Genomic DNA, 19,845 nt, shown 5'->3' with positions numbered 1-19,845 from the left:
CACGTTCTGTCCCAAACGTCACACATGAAGCTGCCAGTAACCTTGGCATTGGTGTTTTTCGTGTTGGCATCTCTTGCCAACCTACTGTAGACATTGGGCATCATGGTAGGGCATGCCAGCTGACAGAAGGTGCCCCCCTTCAATTTCCCCCCTTTAACCAGCTGGTGTCTCCCAGGTACGATAGTCAATGTTTAGAGCCTGCCCAGCTGCCAACTATCCCTGAAGCCAAGCCTTGGACATCCCACTGGTTGCCTGGCTCCAGTTATCTTATCATACAGAAGGACCTGGATATTTTAAAATGTATCCTTTCATGGGATATGGGCTTTGCTGGCCATGTCAGCATTTATTGCCCATCCCTAATTGTCCTTTGAGAAGGCGGTGGTGAGCTGCCTTCTTGATCCGCTGCTCTCCGAGTGGCACAGGCACACCCACAGTGTTGTTAGGGAGGGAGTTTCAGGATGTTGCCCCAGCGACAGTGAAGAAACGGTGATATATTTCCAAGTCAGGGTGGTGAGTGGCTTGGAGGGGAATCTCCAGACGGTGGGGTCCCCAGGTATCTGCTGCTCTTGTCCTTCTAGATGGTAGTGGTGACGGGTTTGGAAGGTGCTGTCGAAGGAAGCTTGGTGAGTTCCTGCAGTGGACCTTGTAGATGGTACACCCGGCTGCTGCTGTGCAACAGTGGTGGAGGGTTGGAATGTTTGTGGATGGGGTGCCAATCAAGTGGGCTACTTTGCCCCAGATGCTGTTGAGCTTCTTGAGTGTTGGAGCTGCACTCATCCAGACAAGTGGAGAGTATTCCATCACACTCCTGACTTGTGCCTTGAAGATGGTTGACAAGATTTGGGGAGTCAGTTACTCTCCACAGAATCCACAGCCGCTGATCTTTACTTGTAGCCATCTATTTATGTGGCTAGTTCAGTTTAGTTTCTGGTCAATGGTAAACCTAGAATGTTGATAGTAGGGGATTCAGCGATGGTAATGCCATTGAATGTCAAGTCGGGGCTTTTCACAGTAACTTCATGAAGCCTACTTGTGACAATAAGTGATTATTATTATTATTCGTTTTTCTATTGTTGGTGGTGGTCATTCCCTACCACTTGTGAGGAACGAATGTTATTTTCCACTTGTGAGCACAAGCATTAAAGTTTTCCAAGTACTTCCTAACTTGCATATGGACAGCTATTGTATCTGAGGAGTGCTGATTGGTGCTGAACATTGTGTAATCATCAGCGAACACCCCCTCTTCTGTTCTTTTGATGGGAGGAAGGTCATTGAGGAAGTAGCTGAAGATGGTTGGGCCTAGGACACTACCCTGAGGAACTCCTTTTCTTTTTATTCATTTCCGGGATGTAGGCATCTCTCGTTAGGCCCAGCATTTATTGCCCATCCCTAGTTGCCCTTCAGAAGGTGATGGTGAATTGCCTTATTGAACTGTTGCAGTCCTTGAGGTGTAGGTACACCCATTGCGCTTTTCGGGAGGGAGTTCCAGAATTTTGATCCCGTGACAGTGAAGGAACGGCGATATATTTCCAAGTCGGGGTGGTGAGTGACGTGGAGGGGAACCTCCAGGTGGTGGGGTTCCCATGTATCTGCTGCTCTTGTCATTCTAGATGGTAGTGGTCATGGGTTTGGAGTCTAAGGCACTTTGGTGCATTACTGTACTGCATTTTGTAGCTTTGATAAAGGGTCATCTGGACTCGAAACGTTCGCTCTTTTCTCTCCCTACAGATGCTGCCAGACCTGCTGAGATTTTCCAACATTGTCCCTTGAGTTGCTAGATCTGTTTGAAGTTTATCCCAATTAGCACGGTGGTATTGCCACACAAGGACACTGCGGTGGCCACTTCTACCGATACTGTCATGGACAGATGCATCTGCAGCAGGCAGATTGGTGAGGATGAGGTCAAGTATGTTTTCCCCTCTTGTTGGTTTCCTCACCACCTGCTGCAGTCCCAGTCTAGCAGCTACGTCCTTTAGGACCCTGCCAGCTCGGTCTGTGGTGGTACTACCGAGCCACTCTTAGTGATGAACATCGAAGTCCCCAGCCAGAGTATATTCTGCACCCTTGCCACCCTCAGTGCTTCCTCCAATACCATCCAAATGGTATTCGGCAGCTGATGGTGGCCGGTACGTGGTAATCAGCAGGAGATTTCCTGGCCCATGTTTAACCTGAAACCATGGGATTTGGTAGTGTCCAGATGTTTAGGACTCCCAGGGCAACTCCCGACTGTATACCTCTGTGCCGTCACCTCTGCCAGTGAGACAGGACATACCCAGGGATGGTGATACCCTGGGTTGGTGTCTGGGACATTGTCTGTATTGTATAATTCTGTGAGTATGACTATGTCAGGCTGCTGCTTAATTAGTCTGTGAGACAGCTCTCCCAATTTTGGCACAAGCCCCCAGATGTTAGTAAGGAGGACTTTGCAGGGCCGGCAGTGCTGGGTTTGCCGTTGTCGATTCCGGTGCCTGGTTCGATGCCGGGGGATCCGTTCGGTTTCATTCCATTTTTGTGTTTTTGTAGCGGTTGAATACAACTGAGTGGCATACGAGGCCATTTCAGAGGGGCATTTCAGAGTCAGCCACATTGCTGTGGCATCCTTCCCTGGTCTGGAGTCACATGTAGGCCAGACCAGGTAAGGATGGCAGATTTCCTTCCCTAAAGGACATTGGTGAACTAGATGGGTTTTTATGATGATCGGCAATGGTTTCATGGTGATCATTAGACTTTTAATTCCAGATATTTTTTATTGAGTTGAAATTCCATCTCCTGCCGTGGTGGAAATCGAGCTGAGTGACCCTGGCGGAACCCAAACTGCGTGTCCGTGAACAGGTTATTGCTGAGTAATTGCTGTTGGATAACATTGTTAATGACCCCATCCATCATTTTGATGATGTGCCACGAGTTGAACACCAAACCCAGTACAAGAACATAAGGAATAACAGCAGAAATAGACCAAATGGTTCATCCAGCCTGTTTTGTCGTTCAATCAGGTCATGACTGATCTTCTCCCTCAACTCTGACTTCCTGCGCTATTCTGATAGCCCTTAAACCCCTAGTATCCAAAATACATCCATCGACCTTTGCCTGGAATATACTGAATGACTGAGCATTCACATCTCTCTGGGGTGGAGAATTCCGAAGATTCACAACCCTCTGATGGAATTCAACGTGGGCAAGTGCGAGGTCTTGCACTTTGGAAAAAAGAATAGAGGCGTGGACTATTTTCTAAACGGTGACAAAATTCATAATGCTGAAGTGCAAAGGGACTTGGGAGTCCTAGTCCAGGATTCTCTAAAGGTAAACTTGCAAGTTGAGTCCGTAATTAAGAAAGCAAATGCAATGTTGTCATTCATCTCAAGAGGCTTGGAATATAAAAGCAGGGATGTACTTCTGAAGCTTTATAAAGCATTAGTTAGGCCCCATTTAGAATACTGTGAGCAATTTTGGGCCCCACACCTCAGGAAGGACATACTGGCACTGGAGCGGGTCCAGCGGAGATTCACACGGATGATCCCAGGAATGGTAGGCCTAACATACGATGAACGTCTGAGGATCCTGGGATTATATTCATTGGAGTTTAGGAGGTTGAGGGGAGATCTAGTAGAAACTTACAAGATAATGAATGGCTTAGATAGGGTGGATGTAGGGAAGTTGTTTCCATTAACAGGGGAGACTAGGACCCGGAGGCACAGCCTTAGAATAAAAGGGAGTCACTTTAGAACAGAGATGAGGAGAAATTTCTTCAGCCAGAGAGTGGTGGGTCTGTGGAATTCATTGCCACAGAGGGCGGTGGAGGCCGAGACGTTGAGTGTCTTTAAGACAGAAGTTGATAAATTCTTGATTTCTCGAGGAATTCAGGGCTATGGAGAGAGAGCGGGTAAATGGAGTTGAAATCAGCCATGGTTGAATGGTGGAGTGGACTCGATGGGCCGAATGGCCTTACTTCCACTCCTATGTCTTTGCCCTCCTTGTGTGAATTGTCTCAAGCCAGGACAGTTGGTAGGATTTTGCAAGCCCAGGCCAGATGGTGGGGGATGAATGTATTGCGACATGAATCCCAGGTCCTGGTTGAGGCCGCACTCATGTGTGCGGAACTTGGCTATAAGTTTCTGCTTGGCGATTCTGCGTTGTCGCCCGTCCTGAAGGCCGTCTTGGAGAACGCTTACCCGGAGATCAGAGTCTGAATGCCCTTGACTACTGAAGTGTTCCCCGACTGGAAGGGAATATTCCTGCCTGGTGATTGTCGCGCGATGTCCGTTCATTCATCGTCGCAGCGTCTGCATGGTCTCGCCAATGTACCACGCTTCAGGACATCCTTTCCTGCAGTGTATGAGGTAGACAACGTTGGCCGAGTCGCATGAGTATGTGCTGCGTACCTGGTGGGTGGTGTTCTCACATGTAATGGTGGTATCCATGTCGATGATCTGGCACATCTTGCAGAGGTTGCCATGGCAGGGTTGTGTGGTGTCATGGTCGCTGTTCTGAAGGCAGGGTAGTTTGCTGCAAACAATGGTTTGTTTGAGGTTGCGCGGGTGTTTGAAGGCAAGTAGTGGGGGTGTGGGGATGACCTTGGCAAGATGTTCATCTTCATCGATGACATGTTGAAGACTGCGAAGAAAATGCCGTAGTTTCTCTGCTCCGGGAAAGTACTGGACGATGAAGGGTACTCTGTCGGTTGTGTCCCATGTTTGTCTTCTGAGGAGGTCGGTGCGGTTTTTTGCTGTGGTGCGTTGGAACTGTCGATCGATGAGTCGAGCGGCATATCCCGTTCGTACGAGGGCATCATTCAGTGTCAGTAGATGTCTGTTACGCTCCTCCTTGTCTGAGCAGGTTCTGTGTATACGGAGGGCTTGACCATAGGGGATGGCTTCTTTAATGTGTTTGGGGTGGAAGCTGGAGAAGTGGAGCATCGTGAGGTTATCCGTGGGTTTGCGGTAAAGCGAAGTGCTGAGGTGACAGTCCTTGATGGAGATGTGTGTGTCCAAGAATGCAACAGATTTTGGAGAGTAGTCCATGGTGAGTCTGATGGTGGGATGGAACTTATTGATGTCATCGTGTAGTCGTAGCAGAAACCTATAGCCATGTTCCACACACATGAGTGCGGCCTCAACCGGGACCTGGGATTCATGTCGCATTACATTCACCCCCCACCATCTGGCCTGCGAAATCCTACCAACTGTCCTGGCTTGAGACAATTCACACCTCTTTAACCTGGGGTTACTCCTATCTCTGGATCTGTAAACACTTAATTAACTGCAAATGCTCGCATTCCAAGCATTGTCTTGCATCTTTGAATTTGTCTATATATATGTTTCTGGAACATACCTCTTCATTCACCTGAGGAAGAAGCAGTGCTCCGAAAGCTAGTGTTTGAAACAAACCTGTTGGACTTTAACCTGATGTTGTAAGACTTCTTACTATGCTTACCAATAATATCATAGGCCTTTGTACTCTATCATTTCTGGGACCTGGTGTTGTAAGGAATGCACATCTGGACCAAGTTGAATGAGCCCCAGTGTAATGCTGTCACAAAGACCTATTAGTGGCCTTATGTTCTGGCCAACCGTACAAAATTTGAAACTGCCCTGTATGCCGTGGAGAGTAGTGCAGCTTTAGTGCTATCAGGTTCACCTGGGTATTGGGCCACAAGGTCTACTTGGGTGTTGGGGTGCTGCATATGGGTCTAGTTCCCATGGCATTCGGTTGGGCAACATGTTACACTTCTTTCCAGTGTCAATCTACCTTCAGTCTTGCATTGTTGCAAATCATACTGAGGGTGGTGAAGAATGCACTGTACCCCGCAGACTATTCGATCCCTGACTAACTCATCAGTAAGAGTTCCAACTTCACATTTCCTCATTAAGATTTTCCGGTTTGTCATATAGGATTGTGATGATTCATCTGCTCTTAGGTTTGTTGAATTGAATGCATGCCTGTCAAGAATGATATTTTTTACTGTTCTCCAACTTTTAAAGAATTATTTCAGGGTCCTCTTTCTCCTCCTCCATTTGGAAAACAAATGATTCAAACTTCTCGACGGCCTCAGGGCCTGCCAAGTTTCATAAAGTGTCAGCTTGTATCTATTTTGACTTGTCAGATAATGCAGCACCACTCCTCAAATTGTTTCCACCTGTCTGCAGTGCTTTTGTCGAAGACCAGCGTGTCGATGCGGTGAAATCCTTGTGCCATTCTGCCAACTCCTGAACCATGTAGACGTTCTGGGCTCCCAAGAACTGATAACATTTGATTTGTTTTATTGTCACATGTACCGAAGAACAGTGAAAAGTATTTTTCTGCGGCCGAGGGAATGTACACAGTACGTACATAGTAGATAAAAAGAATAATCAACAGAGTACATTGACAAATGGTACATCGACAGTGATTGGTTACAGTGCGGAACAAGGGACCAAACAAAGCAAATACATGAGCAAGAGCAGCATAGGGCGTCGTGAATAGTGTTCTTACAGGGAACAGATCAGTCTGAGGGGGAGTCGTTGAGGAGTCTTGTTGCTGTGGGGAAGAACAAGGACTTGTAACAAACAATACTTTATTTACTAGCTCAACAGCTATTCTGTGCTTGTACTCTGCCTGCGTCTGGGCAGAGCTCCCATCACCTAACCATTCAGTCGACAGCACCGTTTTGAAGAAGAACAGATGTGTTCTCTCTGGAGTCCTGGGCAGTATTTATCACCCAACCAACATCGCTCAAACAAGTTGCCTGGTCATTATCATGTGCGAGCTTGCTGTGCATAAAACTAGCCGCTACATTTCTTCCATTACAACAGTGGCTGCACTTCAAAAAGCGCTTAATTGGCTGTAAAGTGCTTTGTGATATCAAGTGGTGATGAAAGGTGCCCGTCTTGTTTTTAACATGGGCTGTGGAAGATTATTAAATGGGTGTGTAGAGTCTACGCGAGTGTGCAATGTATATAGGCTGTGGGTAGAGTGGCTTTAACGTAGCAATTGGCCAGTTGTCAGTTCCAATGCTGGAAGCTATCATTCAATTTGCTAATAATGATAGAAATGATGTTAATTCAATTGCCCTTCTCGAACACCGAGTCTGGGTGGTGAATTCTGGAATTGAAACCAGAGTCAGGAGCAATGTTGCAACGTGTCTGATATACACTCCCAAGTAGGGCTGGTTCCAGATAGTAAAGCAAAACCTGAGGCTGGATTCTCCGCCCCGCCTCGCCACATTCCTGCCCCGACCCGCCGGCGGGATTCTCCGTTATGCTGGCTGGTCAATGGGGTTTCCCATTGTGGGGCAGCACCACGCCGTCGGGAAACTCCCAGGCGCCGGCAAAACGGAGAATCCCACATGATATCTAACACATCGCTCTGCCAGCCTGATGCCCACCTGCCTATGATATTACGGTTGTGGAATTGCAGTGAAGGTGTTCACAGCGATGAGGATCGCCCACTCAAAAGAGCGAATGCAGTCTTTAAGAAAAATGAAGCCCCCAACGTTAATGGTTTCCCGTTTCTTTCCCAGGTTGTGAGCCTTGCGGGTGAGGCTGGCATTTATTGCCCATCCCTAGTTGCCCTTGAGAAGGTGGTGTTGAGCGCCCGGCTTGAACCGTTGCAGTCCATGTGGCGTAGGTACACCCGATGGAGACCACTTTTCAATGGCATTGAGCCATTCTTTTGGGTCTTGGAGAATTTCTCCCCATCGGGGCAACACTTTGAAACTTTTCCAGCACTGGGGAGCTGAACATGCCGGCAAAACGGCTCCTTAGCGATTAGGGTGCCAGTTTGAAAGGCTGTCCCGATCTCAACGCCCCCATTTCAAGACTCCCCTCCTCAACCCCTCAACGGCCGATATATTTCCCAGTCAGGGTGGTGAGTGACTTGGAGGGGAACCTCCAGGTGGTGGGGATCCCAGGTATCTGCTGCTCTTGTCCTTCTAGGTGGTTGGGGTTGTGGGTTTGGAAGATGCTGTTGAGTTACTTACAATACAAATTTAAAAAGGTACCATATTGGGAAAGGTCTGAATGCAGGAGAGAAGCATAATACCAGAGCTGGAATATTCTAGCCTCAGTCTCCCTGTGTGTGTTGTGTTAGCAAATCTCATCTTGGATGGTGAAGGTAAGCATGCAGGTGCAGCAGGCGGTAAAGAAAGCAAATGATATGTTGGCCTTCATAGCGAGAGGATTCGAATACAGGAGCAGCGGTGTCTTGCTGCAATTATACAGGGCCTTGGTGAGGCCACACCTGGAATATTATGTGCAGTTTTGGTCTCCTTCTCTGAAAAAGGATGTGGAAATGCCGGCGTTGGACTGGGGTGAGCACAGTAAAAACGTATAGCCAAGTTCCGCACACGTGAGTGCGGCCTCAACCGGGACCTGGGATTCATGTTGCATTACATTCATCCCCCACCATCTGGCCTGCGAAATCCTACCAACTGTCCCGGCTTGACACAATTCACACCTCTTTAACCTAGGGTTACCCCATCTCTGGATCTGTAAAGATTTAATCACCTGCTAATGCTCGCATTCCAAGCATTGTCTGGCATCTTTGAATTTGTCTATATATGTGTTTCTGGAACATACCTCTTCATTCACCTGAGGAAGGAGCAGCGCTCCGAAAGCTATTGACATCGAAACAAACCTGTTGGACTTTAACCTGGTGTTGTAAGACTTCTTACTGAAAAAGGATGTTCTTGCTCTAGAGCGAGTCTAGAGAAGGTTTACCAGACTGATTCCTGGGATGACGAGACTGACGTATGAGGCGAGATTGAGTCGGTTCGGATTATATTCGCTGGAGTTCAGAAGAATGAGGGGGGGACCTCAGAGAAGCCTATAAAATTCTAACGGGACTGGACAGGGTAGGTGCAGGAAGGATGTTCCCGATGGTGGGTGTGCTCACAACAGTCTGAGGATATGGGGTAGATCATTTGGGACAGAGATGAGGAGAAATTTCTTCACCCAGAGGGTAGTCGGCCTGTGGCATTCATTACCACAGGAAGTATTTGAGGCCAAAACATTGCGCGTTTTCAAGAGGCAGTTCGTTATACCACTTAGGGAAAAGAGGATCAAAGGAAATGGGGGGAAGGCGGGATTAGACTATTGAGTTGCTTGACCAGCCATGATCACTATGAATGCCGGAGCGGGCTTGAAGGGCCGAATGGCCTCCAAACTTCTTCTTAAGTGTAAAATAAAGCAGCTATATTATTCACACACAGAACAAGGAAAGGGCCAAAAACATCCTTAATTCCAAAGTTGGAAATCTATCTGATTGGCAGCGAATGAGGGCGCAATGTCCTCAAATGCATCTTATTTTTAAAAAGTGAGCATGAGGTAAAAGCATGTGATGTAAATAGCAGAGCAATGTTTGGTGATAATATGTTCCCAACACAAAGCCCATCCCTGGGAGCAGTTTCTCATTTCCTAACACAATGCAATTTCTGCTCTGAGTTACTGCTTATGGTTAGGAGTTACCTGCTCTCTGTGTATATGTGTGTGTGTTTGATGCCTTGTGTTTCAACAAAGAATGCGATCAGTGAACCAGCAAACCTTGAAAGGAATATTAACCAAAGACATTTGATAATCCCTTAAATCCTTCACATTAACGACTAATCAAAGAGCAATTAAAATCTAAGAAAGTGCCGGATGCCCAAACTTTGGCTTCTTTATTCAAACATCCAAATTATACAAACAATTTCACTGACTGGTTCATCTTAGGATACTGTGAATTATTAAAAGGGAGTCCATCCATGAAATCATCAACTATCCCTTTATTGCCTAATGATAATATAACTGGCATTCCTTTGTGTTAAACAGTGAAACTAGTTGAAGCGTTTGAAAAGATTTTGGCGCAAAGCGGCCATCCCATTGCATCCGGTGCGATGGGTGAATCCCGGGAGAGCCCCAAATTGGGCTTCACGCGATCTACGGCGTGATCCTTAAATGATATTTAAACGAGCCACTAGGCTCATTTAAGTACTCTGACGCTGTATTCACCTGGTGCCCGGGAGCCACGGCTGCGCCATGCGAGGGTTGTACCCTGGCAATTCCCTTGGCACCCAGTTACTGAAATAGCCAGGGTGCCAGGGGCAGTGACCAGGTGCCAGACTGGCAGTGCCAAGATGTCTGGGTGGCAGGTGGGAACCGCTAAGGGTCAGGGCCTAAGTGGGGGGGGGGGCATGCCCATGTAAAGGGGGGTGAGGGAGGTATGAAGTGGTGGGAGAAACGTTGGAGGGGTTGAGGAGGGGAGTCTTGAAATGGGGGCATTGAGATCGGGACAGCCTTTCAAATTGGCACCCCAATCGCTAAGGAGCCGTTTTGCCGGCATGTTCAGCTCCCCAGTGCTGGAAAAGTTTCAAAGTGTTGCCCCGATGGGAAGAAATTCTCCAAGACCCAAAAGAATGGTTCAATGCCATTGAAAAGTGGTCTCCATCTGAACAATGCAGGCGGTGTGACTGACCCTGCTAAACACACCCCAAATCACACTTTGTTATTTTTTGCGTTGAATCAAGCCCATTATTAACAGGTGGAATGTGTAGCTGAGGAGACAAAAAAGCAGTGGGAGATCTCCCCAGTGTCCTAACCAATTTGATCATGTACCTCAACTCCACCATCCCGCTTGATCCCCATATCCTATCATTCCTGATTCAATTGGTTGTCAGTGTATTTCTTTTTTTTTTTAACAAACAGTTTTATTGAGGTATTTTAGGCATATAGAAAAAGTGACATTGTACGGTACAAAAAAAAAGAAGTCAAGACACAAATTAAACATAGTGCAAACCACGGCTCTGTTCACGCACGGACCTGCCTCAATATCCCTGCCACCTTCGGGCGAACCCTAGTAGCGAACCTCTCAAGGCGAACCTGACTTTCTCTAGGCCAAGAAAGCTCGCCATGTCTGATAGCCATACCTCAGCACTCGGGGGCTTTGAGTCCCTCCATGCTAACAGTATTCGTCGCCGGGCTACCAGGGAAGCAAAGGCCAGAACGCCGGCCTCTCTCTCTTCCTGGACTCCCGGATCCTCCGAAATCCCAAAGAATGCCACCTTAGGGCTCATTACCACCCCAGTTTTCAATACCCGGGACATGACATCTGCAAATCCCTGCCAGTACCCCCTGAGTTTAGGGCACGACCAGAACATGTGTACATGGTTAGCCGGCCCCCCGGCACATCTAGCACACATGTCCTCCAGCCCGAAGAATTTGCTCATCCGGGCCACCGTCATGTGGGCCCGGTGCACGACCTTAAACTGGATCAGGCTGAGCCTGGCGCATGTTGCAGTCGTGTTAACTCTGCTCAGGGCTTCTGCCCAGACACCTTCCTCCATCTCTCCCCCCCCCCCCCCCCCCCCCCCGAGCTCCTCTTCCCACTTAAGCTTCAGCTCCTCGATCTGCGTATCCTCAGCTCCCATTAGCTCCTTGTAGACGTCTGAGACTCTACCCTCTCCCACCTCTCCGCTAGAAACTACCCTGTCCTGCCTCCCCTTTGGCGGGCGACGTGGGAAGGAGGACACCAGTCTGCGTACATTATCCCGCACCTGCAAGTATCTAAAGTCGTTCCCTCTCGCCAGCCCAAACTTCTCTTCCAGCACCCTCATGTTCGGAAAGCTCCCTTCCAAGAACAGATCCCCCAACCTCATAATTCCCGCCTTCCTCCACAGTCGATACCCCCCGTCCATGTTTCCCGGGGCAAATCGGTGGTTGCCGCAGATTGATGCTCTTACCTCCCCTACGTGCCTCCTCCACTGGCCCCAGATCCGAAGAGCCGCCACCACTATCGGGCTGGTGGAGTACCGTGCCGGCGGAAGCGGCAGAGGCACCGTGGCCAGGGCTGCTAAGCTAGTGCCCCTGCACAAAGCAGCCTCCATCTGCTCCCAAACCAACCCCGCACCCACCATCCATTTTCTTATCATCGCTGTGTTGGCCTTGTCAGTGTAATTCTAAACACACTCGTGATTGTTCAACAAGTGCTGACCAATCGCAGAATCACATCTAACATTAGACAGGAACAACCAATTTGAGGAGGCACACAATGAGGCTCACTTGTGCGTGCTAGAAGCTATGTAGCAGGCAAGAAGAGTTTGTCCAGACATTGCATCTTTTAAGAATTGTCATGTCAGAGTACCTTTAAGAAATGGGTGTTTATTACTGCAGTGATGTCAGAGAGTGGGTGGAGCTGGGCTATCTGTCAGCTTTTTACTTTTGTTTTAGGCTGTTTGCTGCAGGGTGTGTTTTAGTTTTGTTTTCAGAGCTGGATAGCTGCAGTCACAGCCAGAAGGGGTATTGGCCTCTCTCTCTGTAATCTAAAAACTGTAAATCAATCCCTTTGGTGATTTAAAACTAATAACTGCTCTCAGTAGTGACTTTAACCTGATGTGCTTCTGCTGAATGTTTTTTTTAAAGTCTTCTGAATGTTAAAAGGACAGCTTAAGAATTACTTAGTGTTGTATTCTTTGGGGGTTGTATTTGAATTAATGGTTGCTAAGATGTTCACTGTATGTTTTAAAAAGGTTAACTTGAGTTCATAGAATAAACATTGTTTTGCTTTAAAAAATACTTTTCCATTTCTGCAGTACCACACCTGTAGAGTGGGCCGTGTGCTCCCCATACCACAATCTAGTAAAAGTTGTGGGTCAGGTGAACTCCATGATACACTTTGGGGTTCTGTAAACCCTGGCCCATAACAGAATTAAACAAAAGCGCGGGGGAAATAATTTCCTGGGGCACTCTCCAAGGCTATGCCTCGACCAATCAGAGTCCAGTTATCAACCAATCAGCACCCTTCCATCATGTAGTACAAATTGTTGTTCCTTTAACATTTTCTTTCACTTCCTCCAAACCAAATATATCCTTCCTTGGGTAAAGAAACCAATGTTGTACGTAATATTTCAGCTGTGATATCACCAGGCCCTAGAACTGCAGTGAGCCCTCTTCATTCATTCTTCGACTCCAATCCCTGGTAACTGACATCTAGCCTCTCAGTGGATGTTAAAAACAATCTCATGGTGCTACGCTAAAGAAAAGTGTGCTATCTCCTTGGTGTCTCGGCCAATATCCCTCAGCCAACAGTACTAATACAGATCTTGCTGTGGGTAAATTGGCCACTGAGAATTCTGCAGTGCAGCAGTGATGCCACTTAATTAGCTGTAAAGGACTCCATGAGGTCATTAAAGTCACTATATGCACTGCAGCAACTCACGAAGGCTCCTTCGGCAACACCTTCCAAACCCACCACCATCGAGGAGGACAAGGGCAGCAGACACATGGGAAGACCACCACCAGGAGGTTCCCCTCCAAGTCACGCACCACCCCGACTTGGAAATATATCGGCCGCTCCTTCACTGTCGCTGGGTCAAAATACTGGAACTCCCTCCCTAACAGCACTGCGGGTGTACCTACACCACATGGACTGCTGCCGTTCAAGCCGGCGGCTCCCCACCACCTTCTCAAGGTCAATTAGGGAATGGCCAACAAATGCTGGCCTAACCAGCGACGCTAACATGCCACAAATGAATAAAAAATAAACAAATGCAAGTCTTTCCTCCTTCCATTGCTGCGTGTAACTATGTGAAAGAGTTAAGAACCAGGCGACACCCATTTAAGTTGATGGGCAAAAGTGCCAAAGGTGACTTGGAGTAAACCTTTTCTCACCCGGTGAGTGTTTAGGATCTGGAATGCGCTGGCTGGGAGTGTGGTGGAGGCAGGGTCAATGGAGGCATTCATCAGGGTATGATCTGAAGAGAAAATAAATTGCTGAATTACAGGGGAAAGCCAGATTAGGTGAGGTGCTCTTGCGGAGAGCTAGCACAGATGGCGCAGGCCAAATGGCCTCCTTCATTACTGTAGCCATGTTGTGATTCTATATGTTTCTGTCACAGGAAATTGGAGTTGAGAATTTAACTCCAGAAGGCTCAATGTTTATTATTATTATTATTCTGGGCTGGAGGGCCATTGGAATTTGTGCAATGCCATGACTCAAAGATCCTGGGTGGTCGCTGGAGATTTTGTGGCGAATCACTGTTTTTCTTTGTGATCTGGGCAGATTTTTGTTTGGCGAGGACGTCAAGGGATACGCCGCCAAGGCCGGTAATTGGGGTGAAGGTGCAGATCAACCGTTATCTAATTGAATCACGGAACAGGCGTGAGGGGCTGGATGGCCCCCTTCCTGTTGATGATGATGACAACTTAAATTTTATTTTTTGTTTTGGCAGGGCTGAACGAGAAAAATAGACCGAAGCATTCTGGAGACGGAAACATGAACAATTCCACCTCTGACCTCCAGCCCAGTCTGCAGACGAGAGGCTGCACGTATCAAGAGAAATTCAAGAACATCCTACTGCCCGTCACTTACACAGTGGTCTTGGTCTTTGGCCTGACCTTAAACATGACTGTCATCGTTCAGCTCTGGTTCTCCCAGAAACCGCTGACCAGGAGCGCCATCTACATGGTCAACTTGGCTATGGCTGATGTCCTGTATGTCTGCTCCCTTCCACTCCTGATTTACAACTACATCCACATGGACTACTGGCCCTTTGGTGAGATAATGTGCAAGGCCGTCCGTTTTCTCTTCTACGCCAATCTTCACGGTAGCATCTTGTTCCTCACATGCATTAGCTTGCAACGTTATCTCGGCATCTGCCACCCGCTCAGCACTTGGCATAAGAAACAGGGCCCCAGGTTTGCCTGGATGGTCTGCGGCCTGCTTTGGACCTTCGTGATAGCGGAATGCGCTCCCACCTGGAGATTCGCCTCCACTGGTGTGCAGCGGAACCGGACGGTGTGCTACGACTTGAGCAGCCCCGAGAACTCCCTCTACTACTTCCCCTATGGGATCACCTTGACCGTGGTGGGGTTCATGATCCCGTTCATCGGGCTGCTGGCGTGCTACTGCGCCATGGCGATGGCGCTCCACAAGCCCGACAAAGTGCTGGGCCTCACCAACGAGCGGAAGAAAAGTAAAGCCCTGCGGATGATCATCATCGTCACCGTCGTCTTCGTCATCAGCTTCGTGCCCTTCCACGTGACCAAGACGGCGTACCTCATCATCCGCGCTCGGAGCTCCGTCGCCTGCCAGACGCTGCAGAGTTTCGCCCGGGCGTACAAGGCCACCAGGCCCCTGGCCAGTTTGAACAGCGTCTTGGATCCCATTCTGTTCTACTTCACTTATGAGGGATTCAGGCAGAGCACACGGAATCTGCTCGAGAAAGTCAGCACCAATCGGCAGGCCAGAGCCCAGAAAGTGGAGACAAGGTGAACTTTTACCTCCACCGCGCCCCCTTTTTTTTGTGTATCCCAATTAAGTCAACTCGCTTTCAGATTGGCCAGCAGTCCCTGACTTGGCGGCAATCCAAAGGAACTATACTGTAGACATCTCTACACGTTAACGAGGCACTAAATGGAGGAGTGACATGGACGAGTGTCTCCGTTTAAACTCGATGTGGCTGGCATGAGGCATGCATGTTAACCTAGAAAACGAGCAAATCTGTGACTCACCCCCTCGAAATGCTAACAGCTCAACACTGGAGTTTGACTGACACCTATCAACAAACAGTTATACTGAAAGTGCAGTGGGACTTTGCAGTTGACATACCCAACATTTCATTCCTCATGATACTGCTATGACCCAGTGGGCTAGTGCGCAGTCAATTCCCCACTTGACCTGGAGTCGCAACACAATTGAAATTCACAAATCATTCTTAGAAAAACACCCAAAAGTCCTAGGCCCTGGGCTTACCAATAATTACAGTCACCAGGTTTGTAAATTTAAACACAATTAATTTTATTATTAATAATAATAACTATGATTAAATATGCAGCAAGTACAACAGGTTAACTATTATCAAATTCTTAACTATCCTCCACCCCCACTTAATCCCGCTTCAGCCTCTACACACACACACACACACACACAAGACAGACAAACACAGAGGGGGAAAGAGGGGTGTGAAATAATAAGTAAAAGGACAAGAGTCTTTGCTTCAGATGGTTATCTTCCAGCACACCTTCCTTCAATTTAGGCTTTCAGTTCAAGGTTTCTGCTTTCAGTCGGTAATGATTGTCACTGTAGATTCACTCAGGTCTCTGCAGTTTCAGAAATACAACAGCTATGTAGCTTCTGTGGAGGAAAAAGAGAATGAGAGAGAGCAGCCTCTTTCCTCTGAGCATCCTTCCTTAGTTCTCTGGGGGGAAAAACCATCCCACTCAGGCAGGATCCAATCACCGCCGGTTACTGGGCAGAGTATGGCCTTTAGGCCAATTCATTTGCCTCCACCCAATCAATCGAACCAAGTCCCATCGATCTCTCGGGTGCCTGAAATCCTGAGTTCTGCTGTCCGAAGGCTAGCACAGTGTTCCCTTTGTAACTTGTGAATTCCTCACTTCCCCTGCTCGACTTGATATGTCCATTAGGCACACGTGGATCAAAATAATGACAGCAAGAATAGAGAAAGAGGAAACAAGGCAATCAACAGGAAGGACCCTTGCAATACAAAACTAAAATATACAAAACGTTTAAAAAGGGGGCTGGAAATCTTTGCGTCTCATGGATTTATTTTCTAGGCAGGGATATCGGAGTTCAGACCCCCCCCCCCCCCCCCCCCCCCCACCCCCACCCTGCATCTCCCAAATGTTTTGGTGACAGCATTCATTGTTTTAAATCTCTCAACTCAAAATATAATGGCCTGTAGCTTCTGGGCGTTGTAACTGAGTACCCCAAAGACGGGCTGGGGAACTCCGACAGAAGCCCCCCCAGGTAAATGTGGCCTGGGAAGTTTAAACTTCTGTTGGGCAATTGTCCTGCATTGCGAGTCACCTGAAACGCTGATTTAAATCACAGACTGTGGATGATTCTGACAGTCTCACAGGAATAGTTACCCAGGAGAAACCTGAAGAATTAACGACACTTCTACATCCTGGGGAACTGTAGTACTGACTCCCCCGCGGCCCCCACACCCCGTCCACCAATATCCACCCAACTCCTACCATTGACCACCCTCCCCGACCACCCAATGCCTACTGCACCCGACACTGCCCGAACATCCGACCCCACTGAACCACTGCCCCCGCTGACCGTCCGACCCCCCCCCCCCCCTTCCAAACCATCGGATCCTGCTGACCAACTGTCCCCCGACCAAACACTCAAAAGACCCCTACCCCTCAAACCTATCAACTTACCTTGCAGTAGTGGGAGGGCCTTCAACCCAAGCTGCTTAACCCTGTGAGGAGCTGTGGTTTCCTGACTCTTAACTGTGCAGCCCTGCGCCGAAGGCCTGAAAACGCTCACTCCTGCCGAGTTCTGAACTTGACTATCCCCACGCATTCCTGGCAGCTCTCCAACATTCTATCTTCCATAAGCCTGAGGTCATGCAGAACTCTGCTGCCTGTGCCTTAACTGACAACAAGTCCCATCTCCCCGTGTGCTCACTGGCCTAACCAGTCAAACAACATTTTGATTTTAAAACTTTCATCCCTGTTTTCAAATCAATCCTGGGCCTCACCGCCCTCCCTAATCTCTGTAATGTTCTCCCCCCCCCCCCCCCCCCCCCCTCAGCCTGTCATCTCTGCACTCATCTAATTCTGACCTCTTGTGTATCCGTGATTTTAATCGCTCACGATTGGCGGCCAGACCTTCAGCTCTTCAGGCCCAGGATTCCACCCCCCCCGGCGCCTACACCTCTCCATCTCGCTTTCCACCTTTAAGACATTTCCTAAGACCCACCTCCTTGCCCAAGCTTTTGGTCATATGACCCTAATATCTCCTTAAGTGGCTCAATGTCACATTTTGTGTTACAATCACTCCTGTGAAGGTGCTGTTTCATTATGTTAAAGACATTATATAAATATAAGTCGCTGAAAAAGTTACTTCAAATGTCAAAATAAAGGCCTTGCACGTACATCAGTCCAATTTTACAGAAGCAATTAAAGATCACATTAGGCGCAAACACTAACTGTTTTTTTTTCTATTCATTCCTTTAACTCAATTTTTATGATCTGGAGGGATTTTACATTCTGTTTTGTTCATTCCAATTTTGAATGGGGATTAGCCGCACCATCAGCGAGAAGCTGTACTCAATGGAAGGGCGCTTTGGGCATCCATGTTGCCGTGCGGTAGCTCACTTCCTATAAACACTATTTCCTCCTCAGGTCCGGGAATTAATTCACTCTCAGCCCTGGTAACCATATAGGAAGATCTGGGGGGTTATATCCATCAGGAAGGACTGATGCAGGAAAGGGGGGACTCAAGGGAGACGCGATGGAGGCGTTAAAGGTGAAGAACGAGTTTTCTAGGCATGGAGAAGGTGTTTCCACGTGATGGGAGCTGGGGACTGTCGTGTTAGGTACACTGCTCTAACACTGGCTGCAACTGGATGCAGCTTAGATCAGAAAGATACTCCAGACCTTGAAGTTAGTTCAATCAGGTTTATTGAACTAATAGCACAGTTAGCACAGTTCTCTGTGAGTTTGACTCTCTGCTAACTTAAGTGTGGTTACTCTGTCTGACTGAACCAGACTAGCTCTTAGCCACGTGGTGGAGGTGTGAGATTGTAACAACACCCTTGACTGACTCTTTAGATGTTCATCAGTGGAACGAGGCGGAGTGTGAGTGCCTCATGTCTTTTATAGTCAGATCCCACCCCTGAGTGTCCTGCCTGCTTATTGGTCATGTCCTGTTCTCTGTGTCCATTAGCTGCTTGTCTGTATATCATTATGTGTGCGTCTGCATATCACGACAGGGACAGGGGTCGCGGGGTGGGAGGGGGTGGTGGAGACTAGAACCAAGGACTGTTCATGAACGTTAGTCAACAATTAATCCAATCCGGAATTCAGGAGAGGCTTCTTTACCCGGAGAGTGGGTTGAATGTGGAACTCATTAATGCAGGGAGTCGATGAGGTAAATGGTAGGGATGTATTGAAGGGGAAACACATGAGGGAGAAGGGAATAGATATGTGGCTGGGGTAAGATCAGTGCTTCCCAAACGTTTTCCCGCTCTAACCCCATTTTATTGCTTCACACTTGAGTGAGAATTGAGGGGCGGGAAATATAGGAATTAGGAGCAGGAGTAGGCCATTCGGCCCTGTTCTGCCATTTGATACATTCATGGCTGGTCTGATTATAGTGGGGGGGGGGGGGGAAGGAGTGGGGGAATTGAGATTGTGACACTGGCTGGGGGTGGGGGTTTTGATTGTCAGGGGAGGGGGGCTGCCAAAATGGTTCTTGACCGGGCGGGGGATGGAGAGAGGATGGCTGGGGCGTTGGTGGGTGGGTGGGTGGTAGTGGAGCTGAGGGGGGAGGGTGGTAGGGGAGCTGACTGGCGTGGAGGGGGGAGTTGTAGGGGATTTTCAAGCATCAAGGGTGCGGGCAATAAAGAAAGGTCTCTTGTAGCTAAGTTGCTGTCAACAATCAGGTCTCGAAGAGCTCATTTCGTTCGGCCGCCAACAAGAATCTTTACTACACATCAAAGGGCCAATCCCAGGGCTGCCAAGTATAAGTCTCTACTCCATGGCCGCCGTTGTTGCCTCAGTGTTCGTGACTGCTAAATGCTCATCCCGTGACCCCACAGATGGCCGCAACCTGCACTTTGAAGAGGAGATTGGATGGATACTCGTGGCTTGAATTGTCACCAGTATGGCCCTGTTAGGCCGAATGGCCAGCTTCTATCCTGGAGGCACTTTGCAAATACAAGGGAACCATGACAGGTTCTCTGAGGCCCCAGTAAATTGTGACGAATGCATGATACTTAGTCCTGTTTTATCAGGTGGGAGAATTCTACAAGTAGTTGAGGAAAATACTCCTCACTTTACCTGCATTTTAGTCCAGCATTTTCTTGTCACAATTTAGCTCTCTTGCAGAGTTTTGTACAATCAGACGCATGTCGGGGAG

General features: G+C 48.2%; 1 protein-coding gene across 1 annotated transcript in view; it reads left to right on the top strand.

The window, feature by feature from the left end:
• Window positions 1-15,787, top strand: part of LOC140392119 (P2Y purinoceptor 3) — a 59,376-nt gene extending 43,589 nt beyond the window's left edge. Inside the window, exon 3 of the mRNA XM_072477433.1 lies at window positions 14,177-15,787. Coding sequence (XP_072333534.1) covers window positions 14,221-15,219 — 999 coding nt within the window. The 5' untranslated portion in view covers window positions 14,177-14,220 and the 3' untranslated portion in view covers window positions 15,220-15,787. The remainder of the gene's footprint in view (window positions 1-14,176) is intronic.
• The last annotated feature ends 4,058 nt before the right edge of the window (window positions 15,788-19,845 follow it).

The sequence above is a fragment of the Scyliorhinus torazame genome, chromosome 15, assembly GCF_047496885.1.
Source record: "Scyliorhinus torazame isolate Kashiwa2021f chromosome 15, sScyTor2.1, whole genome shotgun sequence".
Classification (NCBI taxonomy): domain Eukaryota; kingdom Metazoa; phylum Chordata; class Chondrichthyes; order Carcharhiniformes; family Scyliorhinidae; genus Scyliorhinus; species Scyliorhinus torazame.
Note: the sequence above shows the minus strand (reverse complement) of the source record. Positions and strands in the feature narration are given on the sequence as shown.